Here is a 14,970-nt window from a genome sequence, read left to right on the forward strand (position 1 = left end):
AGTAAAAGTGGTGCACTCACTTGGTTGGTGCACTCGCTTATCACGTACGTTAACTCTATAAAGTAAAGCTCTTTATTAGGCTGTTTAAGTATTTACCTTATTAAACTTAAGTAAATTTCTTAGAGTTTAGTTTTTTATTAAAGAGATATTAATAAACCTTAAGTAAGTTTAAACTATAGTTAAGTAAAAAAGAATTAAGATTATTAAAGAAATTTAGGTATTTTTAAAATTTTGTAACTTCTATTATAGATTTATCTATAGATACTTAGCTATTAGCCTATTATTACTTCTTTAAGTAATTTACTGAAGAAAAGTATAAAAAAAGAAACTAAAGTATATTTTATTAAATAAAGCTAAGAGAGGAGTATTTTATTCCTTTATAAAAGCTTTTTAAAAGATATTATTCTTAAGGTATTATGATCTATTTCTTTTTATTTATTTAAAAGCTAATATCTTTAGATTTATAATAGCTAAAAATTACTTTTTAATTTAATAAATAAAGATAATATTATTTAATTATTTTTTAATTTTAAAAGTTCCTCTTTATTAAAATAAATTATAAAACTCTAGACTGTAAAATAATAGCTATTATAAAGTTATTTAAATATTAATAAGATTACCTTAAAGGAAAAATAATTTTTATTGAAGTCTTAAATAATTATTAAAATCTTCAAGTTTTTATAAAAACTTTAAAGGTAATAATAAATAAATTAAGTAATATATCTATTTAATAAGTTACTCTACAACTGTATAATAAAGTAAAAACTTAAAAAGATAAATTTAATAAATAGATTATTAAAATAGCTTAAGTTTGTGAACGGCCTCTAGTAACTGTATTCCAGCTATCTAGTCCAGGATGCTATTTACATCAAAGATGAAGAAGAAAGAAAGAAATTCCTAAGTGCCCCTGAGCTGTGGAATGATTTCCCATCCCTGGCGCGCACGAGCCAAGTACGTCTTGCGGCACAGCCGCAAGGATATGGGCCCTGGCCCGTGACATTACCCCCCTCCCTCCCGGGAGAAGAAGTTGAGGGCTATCTGCGGCTCCTCTTGCGGTTCTTGCGCCAGAGCTTCCACTGAGCGGTAGCTTGCAGGTTGCCAATGGGTTCCCACGTAGGCTCAGAGTAACCAACCCACTTCACTAAAGCTTCCTTGCGCCTTACGCCTTCCTCAGTCTTCCACTGCTCATCCAAAATGCGTTCTACCTGCCACTCCTCCTCGCCATCAACCAGAATGGGTGCCGGTTGTGTGTTATCAGGTCTCTGTGAGGGCAAGTAGTCTGTCGGCGCTGGGCGTAATAGGTCGACGTGAAAGACTGGGTGAATCCTACCAGGTACGTCCAACTGATAGGAGTGAGAGTTAACTTCCCGGACCACTTGGTACTTGGCATGTAGCCAGTCCAGCTTCTTCGATGGTCTTGTGGTCTTTACGTTCTTCAAACTCAGATAGACCCAATCGCCTGGCTTATACCTCGGGGCTGCTGTACGGGACTTGTTGGCGAACCGTTCCTGCTTCTCCTGGGCCATGGCGATGGCCGCCTGTGCCCATTCTGTAGCGTCTTGCAATCGTCTTATGAAGTCCTCAGCGAGAGTTTCGCCCTCCTTCTGCTTTCCCTCGGTCATGCGGTCTGCCACCAGGCGGATCGGTTCGTTGTGGTAGCCATGCATAAAGAAGAATGGGCTCAGGCCTGTTGAGGATGCTTCTCGGTTGTTTATGCTTGCCATTACAATTGGCAAGAGGTCCAGCCAGTTATCCTGAGTGTAGGTGGCCCAAATCCGTATGATCTTCTCAATCTCCTGATTCATACGCTCTGTAGCGCCATCAGTCTGAGGGTGATATCCCGTTGAGAGCCGTTGTTCAACCTTAAGAAGTTTGCAAAAGTGCTTCCACAAATCGCTCACAAACTGTGGCCCTCTGTCACTAGTTATTGCTGTCGGTATGCCATGAATTGGGTAGTGGCGCTCAAAGAGCCTCTTTGCAACTGCTTCAGATGAGATGTCATCCATTCCCTCTAGCTCTACCCCCTTTGTCAGGCGATCAGTGATGACCATGCAATTTGTCGCTTTATCCCTTCCAGATGGTGGTAAGTCTGTAATGAAGTCGATTGAGATCTCTCCCCAGATGCGCTCAGGGACTGGCATTGGCTTGAGGAGCCCCTTCTTGGTGTCTCTCCAGATCGTATTCCTGCCGCAGACCTCACAGTTCCTCACAAACTGGCGTACATCTGCTGCAGCCCCAGGCCAGAAGAACTGTCTCGATAGAATAGTATAGGTAAGGTCTCTACCAGGATGTCCAGTGATATGGGAGTCGTGAATATCCTGAATGATCTTCGTGCGAAGGGGTTCTAAATTCGGAATCCAGACTCGATCGCGGAAGCGAAGAAGACCTCGTTCATCCACGGTGCACTCAGTAATGCTAATAGTTCTCTCCTTCTGAAGGTGAGTAGGCAAGTTTCTTTCGTCCCTAGCCACACACATTGTGAGTTGTCGGTAGAGTTCATCCTTTCGAGCTTCATGCCATAGGGTCTGTAGTTCTTGGTCTTCAAAAAGCCGTACTTCCTCCTCAAAGTTGATCTCCTCAGGGTTCGCCGGAACCCCCATCGATGCAATGTGCACACTTTTGAGGTGTTCGGACTGGAACATCTTCATGAATCTAGCCTTCAACCGCTCGTCGCTACCATCTGCTGGGAGGTCCTGTTCCCTACGAGACAGGGTATCAGGACGCCCCAAGCTCTTGCCTGGCCTCCACTCTAGAGTGAAGTTGAACCTAGCGAGGTACTCGGACCAACGCACTTGCCTCTCAGTAAGTTGCTTCTCAGAATAAAAGTACTTTAAGTTCTTATGGTCTGTAAGAACTGTAAAGTGCTTAACTGCCTGCAACTCGGGCTGCCATGCTTCAAGACAGCGTATAATGGCAAGGAGTTCCTTATCATGGATGGGGTAGTTGGCTTCAGCAGGAGAGTGCTTCTTCGACAAATAAGCAACAGGGCGCCAAATGCTATAGTCATCCTTCTGTAGCATCAGTCCTCCTGTAGCGTAGCCAGATGAATCAGCCTCGACCATAGTCTCTCTCTCTGGGTCGAAGTGCGCGAGGATGGGGGCCGTGATGAGTATTTCCTTCAGCTTGTCAAATGCCTCTTCACATCGGTCGTCCCATTTGAACTGAACATCCTTCTTAGTTAGCTCGGTCAACGGTCGAGCTACATCTGAGAAGTCTTGGATAAAAACTCGATAGAAGTTTACAAAGCCAATGAACCCACGAACTCCTTTGACTGAAGTTGGTGTAGCCCATTCTCTGATTGCCTTGACTTTCTCAGGGTCGACTCGGATGCCAACCTCTGCCTCGATCACAAAGCCTAAATACTTCACAGTCTTGGCCTCGAATTCGCACTTATCGATATCAATCTGGAGGCCAGCATCCATCAATCGCTGTAGAACTTGGCCGACCTTCCTCCTGTGGTCCTTGAGGGACCCTGAGGAATACACCAAAACGTCATCCACGTATGCGGAAACAAAGTCATCTAAGTATTCTTGCAAGGTGCTGTTGATGTAGCGTTGGAAGGCGGCAGGGGCTCCAGTCAACCCAAATGGCATGACTCGGTACTCAAAGGAACCATATCTCGTGCGAAAGGCCGTTTTGTGTACATCTTCCTCCGCTATCCGCACCTTATTGAAGGCAGCGATAATGTCGAGCTTTGTGAACCACTTTGCCTTTGCGATGTTCCTTAAGGTTTCGCTCAGAAGCGGGAGAGGGTATCGGTCCTTCTTGGTAATGTTGTTTAACCCTCGGTAGTCGACGCAAAAGCGAATTCCTCCACCTGGTTTCTTAACCAATAGGACTGGGGCAGCTGCCGGGGAGCTGCTCGCGCGGATGAACTCCTTGTCCAGCAGCTCAGTGAGGGTCTTCCTTAAGACCAGGAGCTCTTCTCTTCTCATACCGTACAACGGGCTCCAAGGGAGGTTCTTCTCGTTTCCATCTTTGTCCTTCATGATCTCGATTCGAAGGTCGATGCCGGGTCGTAGGGGCGGGAGTTTGTCGGCCAGTTTCCTGCTGAATGCCTGGAGCCATTGGTGGTAATGCTCTGGCAGCTTCTCCTTCGGATCTGTCCTTGCCCTTGGTCGTAGGGCCTTGTCGATGTCTTTTATGGTGACCGCGAATACTCCAGTGCCGTGACGTCTCCTATCCCGCCGTACCTCGGCCATAAATACCGAGGCCATTACCTGCTTGATCTTCGTTTCTGAGACTGGGGGCCGTTTTGCTTGGTTCCACACTTGGATACCGGAGGATCTGATTGTCAGGCGCCCTTTCCTTGCTGAGATATGTACGTCCTCATCTTCCATCCATGGTTTCCCGAGGATGATACTATAGTTCAGCTTCGGGATCACATAGAAGAAGACGCGCTGTCGCTGGTGCCCGTCGATGTCAACTGATGCGTATGTCACTGTATCGATGACTGTATTCGGGGTGTCTGTTGCATTCTCAAGCTTCCGGGGGGTGATAGGAATCCGGGGCAGTCCCAGGGAGTGGAAGAGTTGTTCGTCCATAGCAGCGTAGCAAAGGCATCCATAGTCGATAAGGGCTGTAGTGAAGTCGGTTCCATTAAGCCTAATATCAGCTAGAAAGGGGTCTCCATCCATCTTCGCCTTGCCATCTGTCTTCCATTCCCTTAGGGCTGCCGCGTGCCCCTATTGTTCATCCTCTCCCTCCTCCTGGCTGCTCTCTTCCTCCTCTACTGCTGCCTCAGTGACCTGAGGGCGCGCCGATGAGATTTTGATGCGTGGTTGCGACCCAGGACGGATGGGCGCTGCTAACGGGCATGTGAGGATCCTGCAGTCGTCTCTTCCGCAACGAAGGCAGCGGTGCTCGAGGCGTCGTGCGTCAATTTCTTCCTGGCTAACCCACTTGGCTCTCTTGCCTAGTAGTGCCCTATCCTGCGGCCGCTTCGATGGGTACCCATTGAGGTTGCTGTTATTCCTTCGAGGTTTCAAGGTGTTCACTTGTGTCGTGCCCGTGGGGGTTGGTTCCCATTCCATCATATCTTCTCTCTTTGCCGTCTGTGGTGTTGGTGGGGGGGGGCTCGGTTGCCCCTTGCTGCCTGACTTCTTCCATTGACCCAGGAGCTCCATAGCATTGCTCAGCTTCTGACACCTCGTTGCCAGCTGCACATAGGTAACCAGCTCTTCTTGGTTTACCGGTACAAGCGCCATCTTCAGCTTGTCATTCAAGGCATTAACCAGGTAGGAAATCTTGCTATTATCCGGCCATGACTCCGCATTAGCATTGGAGATCTCCTTCTCAAAGCGGGGGTAGAAGGAGTTAAAGGACTCATTTTCTCCTTGCTTAAGGGAGTGAAGTGCTTGAATGGCCTTCCTCTCAAGGTCGTGATCTCCGTATAAGAGCTCCAAACGGGTAAGGAGTACTGCTGGGTCCGGTTCCGTATCGGTTTGCCGTGTCTCATTCCGTACATATGTGGTGACGTTCTGCTTGGCCTTTCCTGCTAGCCGAGAGTATACATATGTGAACTGCAACCTGGGGCTGCCTAGGGCGTCGGCATCTTCCCGCAGCTTGTTTTCCATCTCTAGCTTCCACCCAGGCCATATGGGTTTGTTTCCTTCGTAGAGGGCAGGGTCGGGTAGACGTGGGCGCGGTCGATGGGCTGGCTTCGGTTCGGGTTCGGGTTTGGTCTCGTGCTTGATTTCGGGCTCGGGGGTACTAATCTTCGGGATTGGGGTGCTGAGTCCGCTTGGTGTTAGGGGAGTGCCGTCCCCCTGGACTGCAGCTGCAACTGCCTGAATCTTCAATCTGATTTCTTCATCCTTCTCTGCAATGCTTCTTCTCAGCTCTTCATTCCTCTCTGCGGAGGCTTTCCTGAGTTCAGCGTTTTCCTCTCTCATAAGCCTGAGTTCCTGCATGATGGCCTCGAGGGCTACAGGTAGTGTCGGGCTGTCCATCCTAACGGTTCTAACTTCAAACAAAAGAATAAGTGATCTTTGATGTATGTGAACGGCCTCTAGTAACTGTATTCCAGCTATCTAGTCCAGGATGCTATTTACATCAAAGATGAAGAAGAAAGAAAGAAATTCCTAAGTGCCCCTGAGCTGTGGAATGATTTCCCATCCCTGGCGCGCACGAGCCAAGTACGTCTTGCGGCACAGCCGCAAGGATATGGGCCCTGGCCCGTGACACATACGGACTGCTGCAAAGGTCTACGAAGTCAGCCTAGCAACGCTAAGACGCCGAGTTAAGGAGAGAGCTTCCCGACGCGATAGTACGCCCAATTCGCGAAAGCTCACGGAATTCGAGGAGAAGACAATTATTGAATATGTCCTCGACCTAGATGCGCGATCATTTCCTCCCCGGCTTTGCGATGTGGAAGATATGGCCAATCGACTACTTGCCGACCGCGACGCGCCTCCAGTCGGCAAGTGCTGGGCCACGAACTTTGTCAAGCGACAACCAGAGATCAAGACGCGTTTTACGCGTAGATATGACTATCAAGGGGCCCAATGCGAAGATCCGAATATCATTTGGTGCTGGTTTCAGCTTGTGCGGAATACAATCGCGAAATATGGTATCCAGGAGTCAGATATCTACTATAACTTTGATGAGACTGGGTTTATGATGGGTATTATCTCAACTGGGATGGTCGTTACGAGTGCTGAACGACGTGGAAGACCAAAAATGGCCCAACAAGGAAATAGGGAATGGGCTACTATGATCCAGGGCGTTAATTCCCAAGGGTGGGCGACCCCGCCGTTTATCATTATTACATCACTATCAAGTCTGCGCTGGACAACAGTCTATCCCTTTCCTGGAGTAGCAGCTCCCCCTCCCTCTCCATTCTCTCGATGTACATCCTAGCCATATCCAAAACCTCGCCCTTGCTGATACTATTATCACTGCAAACCCTGCCTCCTCTGGTATCTCCATTTCCTCCGGTATCTCTGCCCCCGGTGTCATCGGATGCTTCAGTAGTGTGAGCCACTATAGATTTCCGGTCAAGGTCAGCAGGTAGCATGGTGAGCAGGCTCATGTACTGCATGTTCAGTCTCTCACGATACTGCTTCTCGACCTGGTTGTGAGAATCTAGAGCAAGTCGTCGCTGATGCGTACACTCTTTGGGTGATGATCGCAAAGATGCTTCCCGGGTTTTCTTTCGGGATCTCTTTTTAGGCTTCCTTGAGGCAGTCCGTAGTTGAAGACCACTGGTGTGTCCGCCGTCATTAATGTCGCTATTTGCCGGGTTGCCAAGCGGCTGATCCGCGATCGCCGCTTTCGCGGACTTTATTTTATTTTCTTGGGGTTTCAGAGTGTAGGTAGATAATAAGTCTTTCCCTGTAGTTGTTGAAGGTGTTGCAGAAGGCGTACGACTGTCAGTTTTACCCCAGAAGTTGGGAACAGGTGGTATATCCCCTTTATTATTGAGGTTAGCCAATGTGCAGAATGACTCAAAAATGACTTACAGGAAGCATTAACGACCTCAAAATCGAAGATAAGCGGTATCGCAAACGGTGATATAGAAGAAATCGGTGTATTAGTTGACCAGGGATCCGTCGAATCAGTCATAGAGGGTGATATCCAGAACTGATCGTGGCAGTCTCCAGGCGCTTCTATAAATGGAGAGGTCAGATTAGTAAATTCGCCATCAGTGCTATTCTGGAGTGGGGAATGGATCCCGGTGCTCGGGTATGCACTTCCATCAAAAATTTGATGAATATCGGATATCGGAATCTAAGCAAATAAGCATTAGACTAAATACTAGCTAGTATGAATGCCGAATTTGGGCTTCTCCTTGCATACACCTTTGAATACGACTCCCCTCTCGGAATAATCGCATTTGTCAGTTATCATGTTATCAAGGGGTTGGACGAGCGAGTATGTCGGACAGCTAGTAGCAGGGGCAGTCATATTGCCAATCCTCTCTAAATCCACCTATATCTGGACATCGATAACTAGAATGGAATTGCTACTAGAATAAATCAAGTCAGCTTACCTCGTCCATTTTGTTCTCAAGCCTACAGTCGTTGGCAGTAGTTGTGGCAAGGGACATATTGACTCAAAATACTAGTCTTCAAGGCTGAAAGCTGGGTACAAAAAGTCTTGTGAATCTGGTGACATGGCATTTGCAGGCAGCCAAATCTCACTAAAGAAGCACCAGGAAAAGTCCTTTCCCATAATGTTGGCTTCGCCGACCTCTTATCACTGGTGGGCGATCGCCGATCCAAGAGATTTTATCCACTACGCCCGAATTCTAATCCAGGGTAGGTTAGTCGGGTCTAGACCATCCATGGCTGTGTTACAGCATGACTTGTGGTGTTGCCATTCCACGCCTGGGGCTGTAAAATCGACATGTTTGGCGGGCGAGTCGAGCTAGACCCTTCTTGGGCATTTCGACCACAAATATGTCAAATACTGGCTAAAGCTAGCCGCCGCGTAGGGGGGCTGGCACCCTCAATCAAAATGGCCAAGATCAAGGTGCGCACGAGCGGCGTTAGCCGTGAAGGCACCAGCACGGGCAAAATATTCATGTGTCAGAAAGTCGGATTGGGAAGTGGGAGGTAACATGTTGGAGTGGAGAATGTGGAGTCCAGACCTTGGTTTGGAGGGACCACGAAATTATGACGCTATTACTACGTAGAAGTGGACGAAATAGGGCCAATCCCCGCTCGTTGATGTAATCCTGGTATCGAATCATCAGATTCTCAAGGTCTTGACCCTTTCGTCCGCTGGTACCCTGTGTCAAGGCTCCAGCGGCACCGATCCTTATAACCGTAATGAGCAGGGTTTCTCAATCAAGCCACTCACTAATGTGCACTGACCTGTCGAGGATCACGACCAATGAGCGCAAGCCACGGAGTGAAATAAGGCTGATTGCACGGCTACCGGATTCTTGAGGTTTGCAACCACTCTCTGGTCTCGACCCACATTACAACTCAATATCGTCACATGTGGGAGACGGAGCAAGCCGCTGCAGAGTGTGGCGTCGAAAAGCCAGGCTTTAACTCACTACCCTGGACGACGGTGACCATGATCCCACATTGTAGAGAAAATTGTGTGGTGCGATATGTGAGGGCACCAGAGGTCGGAAGAAGCTATCGCATCAATTCAGCATGCAATAATTCAGCACGCAATGCAAGCTTTTAGTTGCAGAGTTCGTCTCTACTCTCACCATGGGACATTGGCCCTGTCGCATTAGGACCAGTTTTCGGGCAGTGTTCCCGTCTTTCTCCATCACATTAAACAAGTCCCCTTCTCGAGATGTTTGGCAACACTTGATCGCGCCACATGGAGTCGTCAATTTGTAGTCTACCAGCTAACGACAGGGGGTCATAAACGCCCCCACTGAGAGCAGGGGCAGGGTCCGCGACCGTAGGCACTGGAAGAGGACACCGGCATCGATTGCAGGGTTACACCCGATGGCCACGTATCACTTTCTTCTGTCTAATGCACCGCCCCGACGGGTACAACTATATCCCGAGTTGATGAATCTCCGTTGCAACTCCCTTTCATGCCGCTCCGGTGTGATATGAGACTGGCATTCGTCCTAGTTCGGTGAGAGGATGGGGTATAACCCGCGTTTCTGACGCCCATTCTCGAGGCAATAGTAGCAGCCTGTACACTGGTAAGCGGTAACGCCGTTCAGTGCAGGTCCATTGCTGACCAGCTGGGTAGGGCTCCAATTTGCTGAGCGCTAAGGACCCTGTATAAGCCTGTGTTATACACGAGATTGAACATGCCCTGGAGAACGGGCGTACAGCAGCAATAGCGACTTTAGATGTAAAAGGCGCCTATGATGCCACCCTCCGACGAAGGTTGATGCTACGGATGATCCAGCAAGGCTGGTCGCGACAGCTAGTCCGGATTGTCGGTGCCTTTACGGAAGGCAGGTCAGCTAGCATCCGGCTAGACGATACGATAACAGAAGCCGGCCCTATTAGGTGCGGACTGCCCCTCTATCTCCAATCCTCTTTCTGCTCTATTGTGATGGAGCCAACGGTCCATCTGGAGTTTTAATACAGTGGGGGCCAGTAGCTAGCTCATTATGGCCCTACTTAAGGCGTCTAGTCTGCCCGAGAAATTGAAAGGACGCGCTTTTTCCTTCTTTTACACTTGACCATACCTTTTGTCGCTTCACACTTGTAACACTACAGCTGTCGCAGCAGCTCTTGTCGATATTTATCTCTTTCATAATGGGTGATGAGATGCAGTCAGATTCTGGAGAGAAAAAGATTGTGCTCTGGAAAGGCGACAGTGAAGAGTCATTTAAAACAAAGCCCCGCGGGGCCCATCCCATCCCATGGCAGTTTTCGCAAAATGCTGACCCTTTCGAGTAATTGTCGGATCTAGGGATGGATTGCTCCCACGCAGGCGTAAAGCAACCGATTTCTGACTCCGTAACCTAACAAACGATGAGCATGTACTTCAATTTCAGAGATGACAATGCCCCACGGTTCGTCCCAACGATCTGGATACCCTATGCTCGTTCTCGCGGAAAATTATGCAGGAAACCCACAGGGATATCGATTTCTGTGGAGTGTGAAGGATTTTTTTTGGGGGGCGGGGAAGGGCTGATTCGTACGGAGTAGCTGGGGGTAGATCCCCGAGTGGATTCAAAATAAAGAGGATGCATGGTACCTACATTTTCGGCTGTGTAACGGGATAGGACCAGGTCCAAAGGACATATTGTAGTGTCCATTGTCGGGAGAAAGGTTGGAGTGACCTCTATAGTGATTGTTTGCAATGAGTTATAATGGAATTGAGTCTGGGTTGGTATGCTCTAATGGGCGAGAAAAGTGGTCATGCGTTGATTTCGCTGGGACTTATTATAAGCTTTGAGTTGAAGCATTCTGGATGTTGGGGAGAACACTCTGTGGCAGCAAATTAGTGGTAGCCACCCCTCGATGCAAGTATGGGCTGATTCCAAAGGCCATCGCCGAGTCACGAGGAATATTGCGTAGGCCCAAAGTCGATCCATCTGGGCGTTTGTGGCTTATTCTGAGGCAACAAGTTGGGATCCCGGCTCGTGGGCGGATGCTGCTCTGTTTTACGTAGTATTCACCATGCAGCACTTTTGCCGCGATGCGCGCCAGTTAGCTTCATGGCAGTGCAGATTCTCAGTGCGAGGCTCTTCCCACCATCCCCACCCCGATGCATTACGGGCGCGGGAGGCTCCTACGGGCGATTTGCGGCCAGGGGTCCGAATCGCGGATCGAACGATGGCTCAAGTCCTGGACCCTTTAAGCCACATGGATTTCAACCAATCATCGGCAACTTATTGTCAGCAGAGGGAGACCACAACAAGGGAGCTTTTCTTGTTGAAGATTGATCTCATGGTTTTGAGTCATGATTTCTTCCCCGCAGGACCTGATGAGTTTGCTAGTGGGTGATTAGAGCAGTAGTCAAAAAGTCACTGTGAACCATAGTTAACTTGGCCATCAATCAGATGCGACTGTGGACTCTGCTGGCATGACAAAAGGACTGCAAGGGTTTGGATCCTGCCGGTAGGTCTAGACTCGGGGATGTGGCAAGGGAAACCCTGTAGGGACTAAGCTACAGGCTTTGTACCTACTAGCGTACTGTAAGCATTTACCAGCAATTCGGCGATAAGGCTTTGAGGGGGGCCGGTCGGGTGTGCGGGGCTTGGGATCCAGATCGCGGATGCTCTCCATGGCGAATTACAGGGCGAGATGGAAGCCGTGTGGCATCGGCCATCACACTTGGTGACTCTGCTATCAATGCTAACAACGAGTGGCCGGTCGAGGCTTCAGGAATGGTGACATTTGCAAGAGAAAAATCTACGGATCGAAATACGCGTATGTAGAAAGTCGAGGTATCTGATCTTCTCTCCCCTTGTTTTATCCACGGCTCCGGGCGTCCTCTACTTGATTTGAACTTCGTACTGAGCCATGGCTGCGAGAATGATAGCTAGTGCTCACCTGTATTTACACGTTATAAATAATTACCTCACTTCCATTGCAATTGACAGCGACTCCCGTCTTTAACTAAAGGTGCCCTGTTGATGCAATTCCCCCACGATGCAACGGATGCAACGGAAGTGCCAGTCTTCCATCACGCCACCACGCGATAGTACGAGTTACCTCGTGGCTGTGATAGCTAAAAAGAAACCAGGTGACCTGATGCAGGGTCTCGACCTGTGCAAGCATTAGGGGAGAATAAATCATGCGTGCGTGTATGTATACTTACTGCATTATTATGTACGTGTGGAACGACCGATGCCCTGGTGTGCGCCCTCCAACAAAGTGCCGGTGGCGCCGTCTACCATGTCTTTCTCCTTGGCGAATGTACACCGAGAGAAGAGGAAGAATGGAAAACTTTCGATGTTTTAGCGTACCCTCCACAGTTACATCACCAATCGCTATCACCAACACCAACACCCATCACTTAAACACCACCATGCATATAGGGCATCGCACCACCAGCGAATATTTGCTCGCACCGCTTCCCTACCACTCAGCCTCATCATATCATTCTAAGATCCAAAAAAATCGAACTCTTTACGGCTAATATTGCTATAATTGAGCGCTTGGCACCATTTGATTCTGCAGCTGTCGCATTCCCACCGTCGGTCACGTCGGCACCACTCGGCGACACTATTCCAGCCTTCACACCGTTCCCACTGAGCGCTTACCCACATCTCCTTGTCCTTGATCCAAAAATGCCATACACTCGTCCATTGAAACCATCTCCATGCTCCCCGTCATCTGAGACAGTCCATTTGGATGTACCATGGTCTTTGCCAACGAAACCCCGACAATCTGAGAACCAATCCGCTAAGAATCTCCCCCAGGCGCTAAGGGACTCTCGGACTCATGAATCATCCTTGACGCCGCCCCCTTCAGATATTGTGGCAGATCTGAGAGCATCCTGTGATGCCCCTCACAAATCCGATGATGCAGTCCTTACCGAATCCGAAGACGAAACAGAGGACTGGCGACAAAGCAAACAGCGGGTAGTTCGCAAAATGTCTGGCGAGTTGGTCCGGCCCATACTACGCCCGCCGCCGTCTCGTCGGCGCCCTGCGAGCATGCCAACCAGTCCCACCGCCACAAAGTCGGTTCACTTCCACAGCCACAGAGACTCTCAATTTTTTTCGATTGGATGTCCCCTTTCTATCAGCGCTGGGTCACGATCCGGTCAAGTCGATAAGAGCAGCAGGGAACGTCCCATGTCCCGACAAGATGCAGCGGGTCAGTGGGAGATGGTTACGCCCAACTTCCCGCGGCAGAGCGGATCGCGCGAGTCCCAATTTGTGTATATCAAGAAGTTGAGGTTATTGGACGACCAAAATTCCATGCAAGGCTTGGTGGCTGTCCGGAATGTGGCATTTCAAAAGTCGGTTACCTGTCGCTTCACGTTTGACAACTGGAAGACGACCTCGAACGTCGCCGCAGCATACAGCGATGGAAACGCCTCAGGAGAAGCCCCTTCGGGCTACGACTTTTTCGTCTTCACCATTGAGCTCTCCGACATTGTCAACCTCGAATCCAAAATTGCCCACTTGTCTGTCCGCTACGCCGTCAATGGCCAAGAGTATTGGGATAACAACTCTGGCCGCAACTTTCAGGTCTGTTTCTTCAAGAAGACTTTGCCGCGGGATGACAATGTCCTGGTTCAGGTTGTTCCATTGCAGTCACGTAATGGCGTCCCCAATAATGTCACGGTGGTGAAGCCCACGTCTAGTCCCTTTCGAGGGTTGGACCTCGCAAAATGTTACAGCATCAGCGCATCACTTAATGCAACGGTCCGAGCTGCCAAACGCAAAGCTTCTAGAAACGACAGCGCGGGGTCTATGAACGCTACGGTTGGCAGTCTCAAGCTATCGTCTCGTTCATTTGCGCAAAAGTCGACAAAGTCTGGCATCAGTGCAGGCTGCTCCGAGTCAAAGTTCACCATCTCAATGCGCAGTGGCTCCGACAGATACTGCTCCCAGCGTGCGCTGACAGCACACACCCTCCTTGGCGACATCGACATGTACGACAACTTAAACACAATACCCTTTCGTCCGTATGGGTTATGTTGAATGATGGATCGATGGTTTCACTTTTGCCACTGGCTGTATTTCTGATTTGTGTTCTGCTGCCACTGGCCATATTCGATAATAATAAATGAAGAAGATAGATCTTGGGTCGAATGGATCCGAGATAACAGAACAGAGGTAGTGTAGGATATTAGCGATGTGGGCTGAGCTTGCAGCGAAATGGCGCGGAATTGGGGTGTACGAGAATGACCAGGTTTCCCACACACTTCACTCAAAATTCATTCTTGAGTTTTATAAATAAATCGAGCGCTAAAAGATTTATGAAGGGTCTAGAGATTAGATTGGAAGAAAACATAGTTGACTTGTGGTGTGATCAGCTTGAACAGGCGCTAACATGTGATTAATGGGCTTCATATGATAGTTACGCGCGCATGACGCAATGAGAAGCATTGTACAGGTATACGGACCAGCCTAGGAACTTATGAAAAATCGTCTGGACGCAAACGAGGCGATCGAGTTCTTCCGCGCAGGTCTCGTCAAAGTGCCGTTCACGATGGTTTCCCTCAGCCGGCTCTCGGAGGTGTTTGATTTGATGGCCATGGGCAAAATCGTTGTTCGATACGTCGTTGACACCGCTAATTGATGTCTCGGTGTATATTAGAGCTGTCGATTCTGAATGACCCGATTACGGCATGAATATCTATTGGGAGTGCAGAAGGCGAACGCCCTGTGAACTCTGTTGTTACTATACATGGACTAAGTTGAGGTAGGATTCCGATTACCCCGCGCCATCCGTTTGTAGGTTCGAGGAAGCCGCGAAAATTCAATCGCAGCGAAGTACCATTGGTGCAGTACGGCGGATTGCCTTGAGTGTGAGGGGCCTAAATCCGGTACCTAAGTGATCGTCGTCCCTTCGGGGTGCCCAGAACGGGACCCCGTCTAGGCAAAGACCAGCGTAGCCAGAAGCGCGA

The 14,970-nt window shown here is 49.0% G+C and overlaps 3 protein-coding genes across 3 annotated transcripts; 1 reads left to right on the top strand and 2 right to left on the bottom strand.

Annotated features, from left to right (window-relative positions):
- Positions 1–6,694: 6,694 nt before the first annotated feature.
- Positions 6,695–8,201, bottom strand: BGZ61DRAFT_231450 (uncharacterized protein). The gene is made up of 3 exons (XM_046238225.1): positions 7,994–8,201; positions 7,464–7,731; positions 6,695–7,413 (listed from the first exon to the last, which is right to left on the bottom strand). The coding sequence occupies exons 1-3, from the start codon at positions 8,048–8,050 to the stop codon at positions 6,767–6,769; spliced, it is 972 nt and encodes a 323-aa protein (XP_046093545.1). The 5' UTR covers positions 8,051–8,201; the 3' UTR covers positions 6,695–6,766.
- Positions 8,202–9,672: 1,471 nt separating this feature from the next.
- BGZ61DRAFT_231500 (uncharacterized protein) lies at positions 9,673–10,615 on the bottom strand (the record flags this gene model as incomplete). The annotated part of the gene is made up of 2 exons (XM_046238226.1): positions 9,673–10,399; positions 10,580–10,615. Coding segments are annotated over 2 exons (387 nt in total), but the record flags the coding sequence as incomplete, so codon positions are not given.
- A 1,641-nt stretch (positions 10,616–12,256) lies between these two features.
- Positions 12,257–14,367, top strand: BGZ61DRAFT_469144 (putative phosphatase regulatory subunit-domain-containing protein). The gene has a single exon (XM_046247922.1). The coding sequence runs from the start codon at positions 12,677–12,679 to the stop codon at positions 14,039–14,041; it is 1,365 nt and encodes a 454-aa protein (XP_046093547.1). The 5' UTR covers positions 12,257–12,676; the 3' UTR covers positions 14,042–14,367.
- The last annotated feature ends 603 nt before the right edge of the window (positions 14,368–14,970 follow it).

This window comes from Ilyonectria robusta (assembly GCF_021365365.1).
Source record: "Ilyonectria robusta strain PMI_751 chromosome Unknown BGZ61scaffold_89, whole genome shotgun sequence".
NCBI classification, from domain to species: domain Eukaryota; kingdom Fungi; phylum Ascomycota; class Sordariomycetes; order Hypocreales; family Nectriaceae; genus Ilyonectria; species Ilyonectria robusta.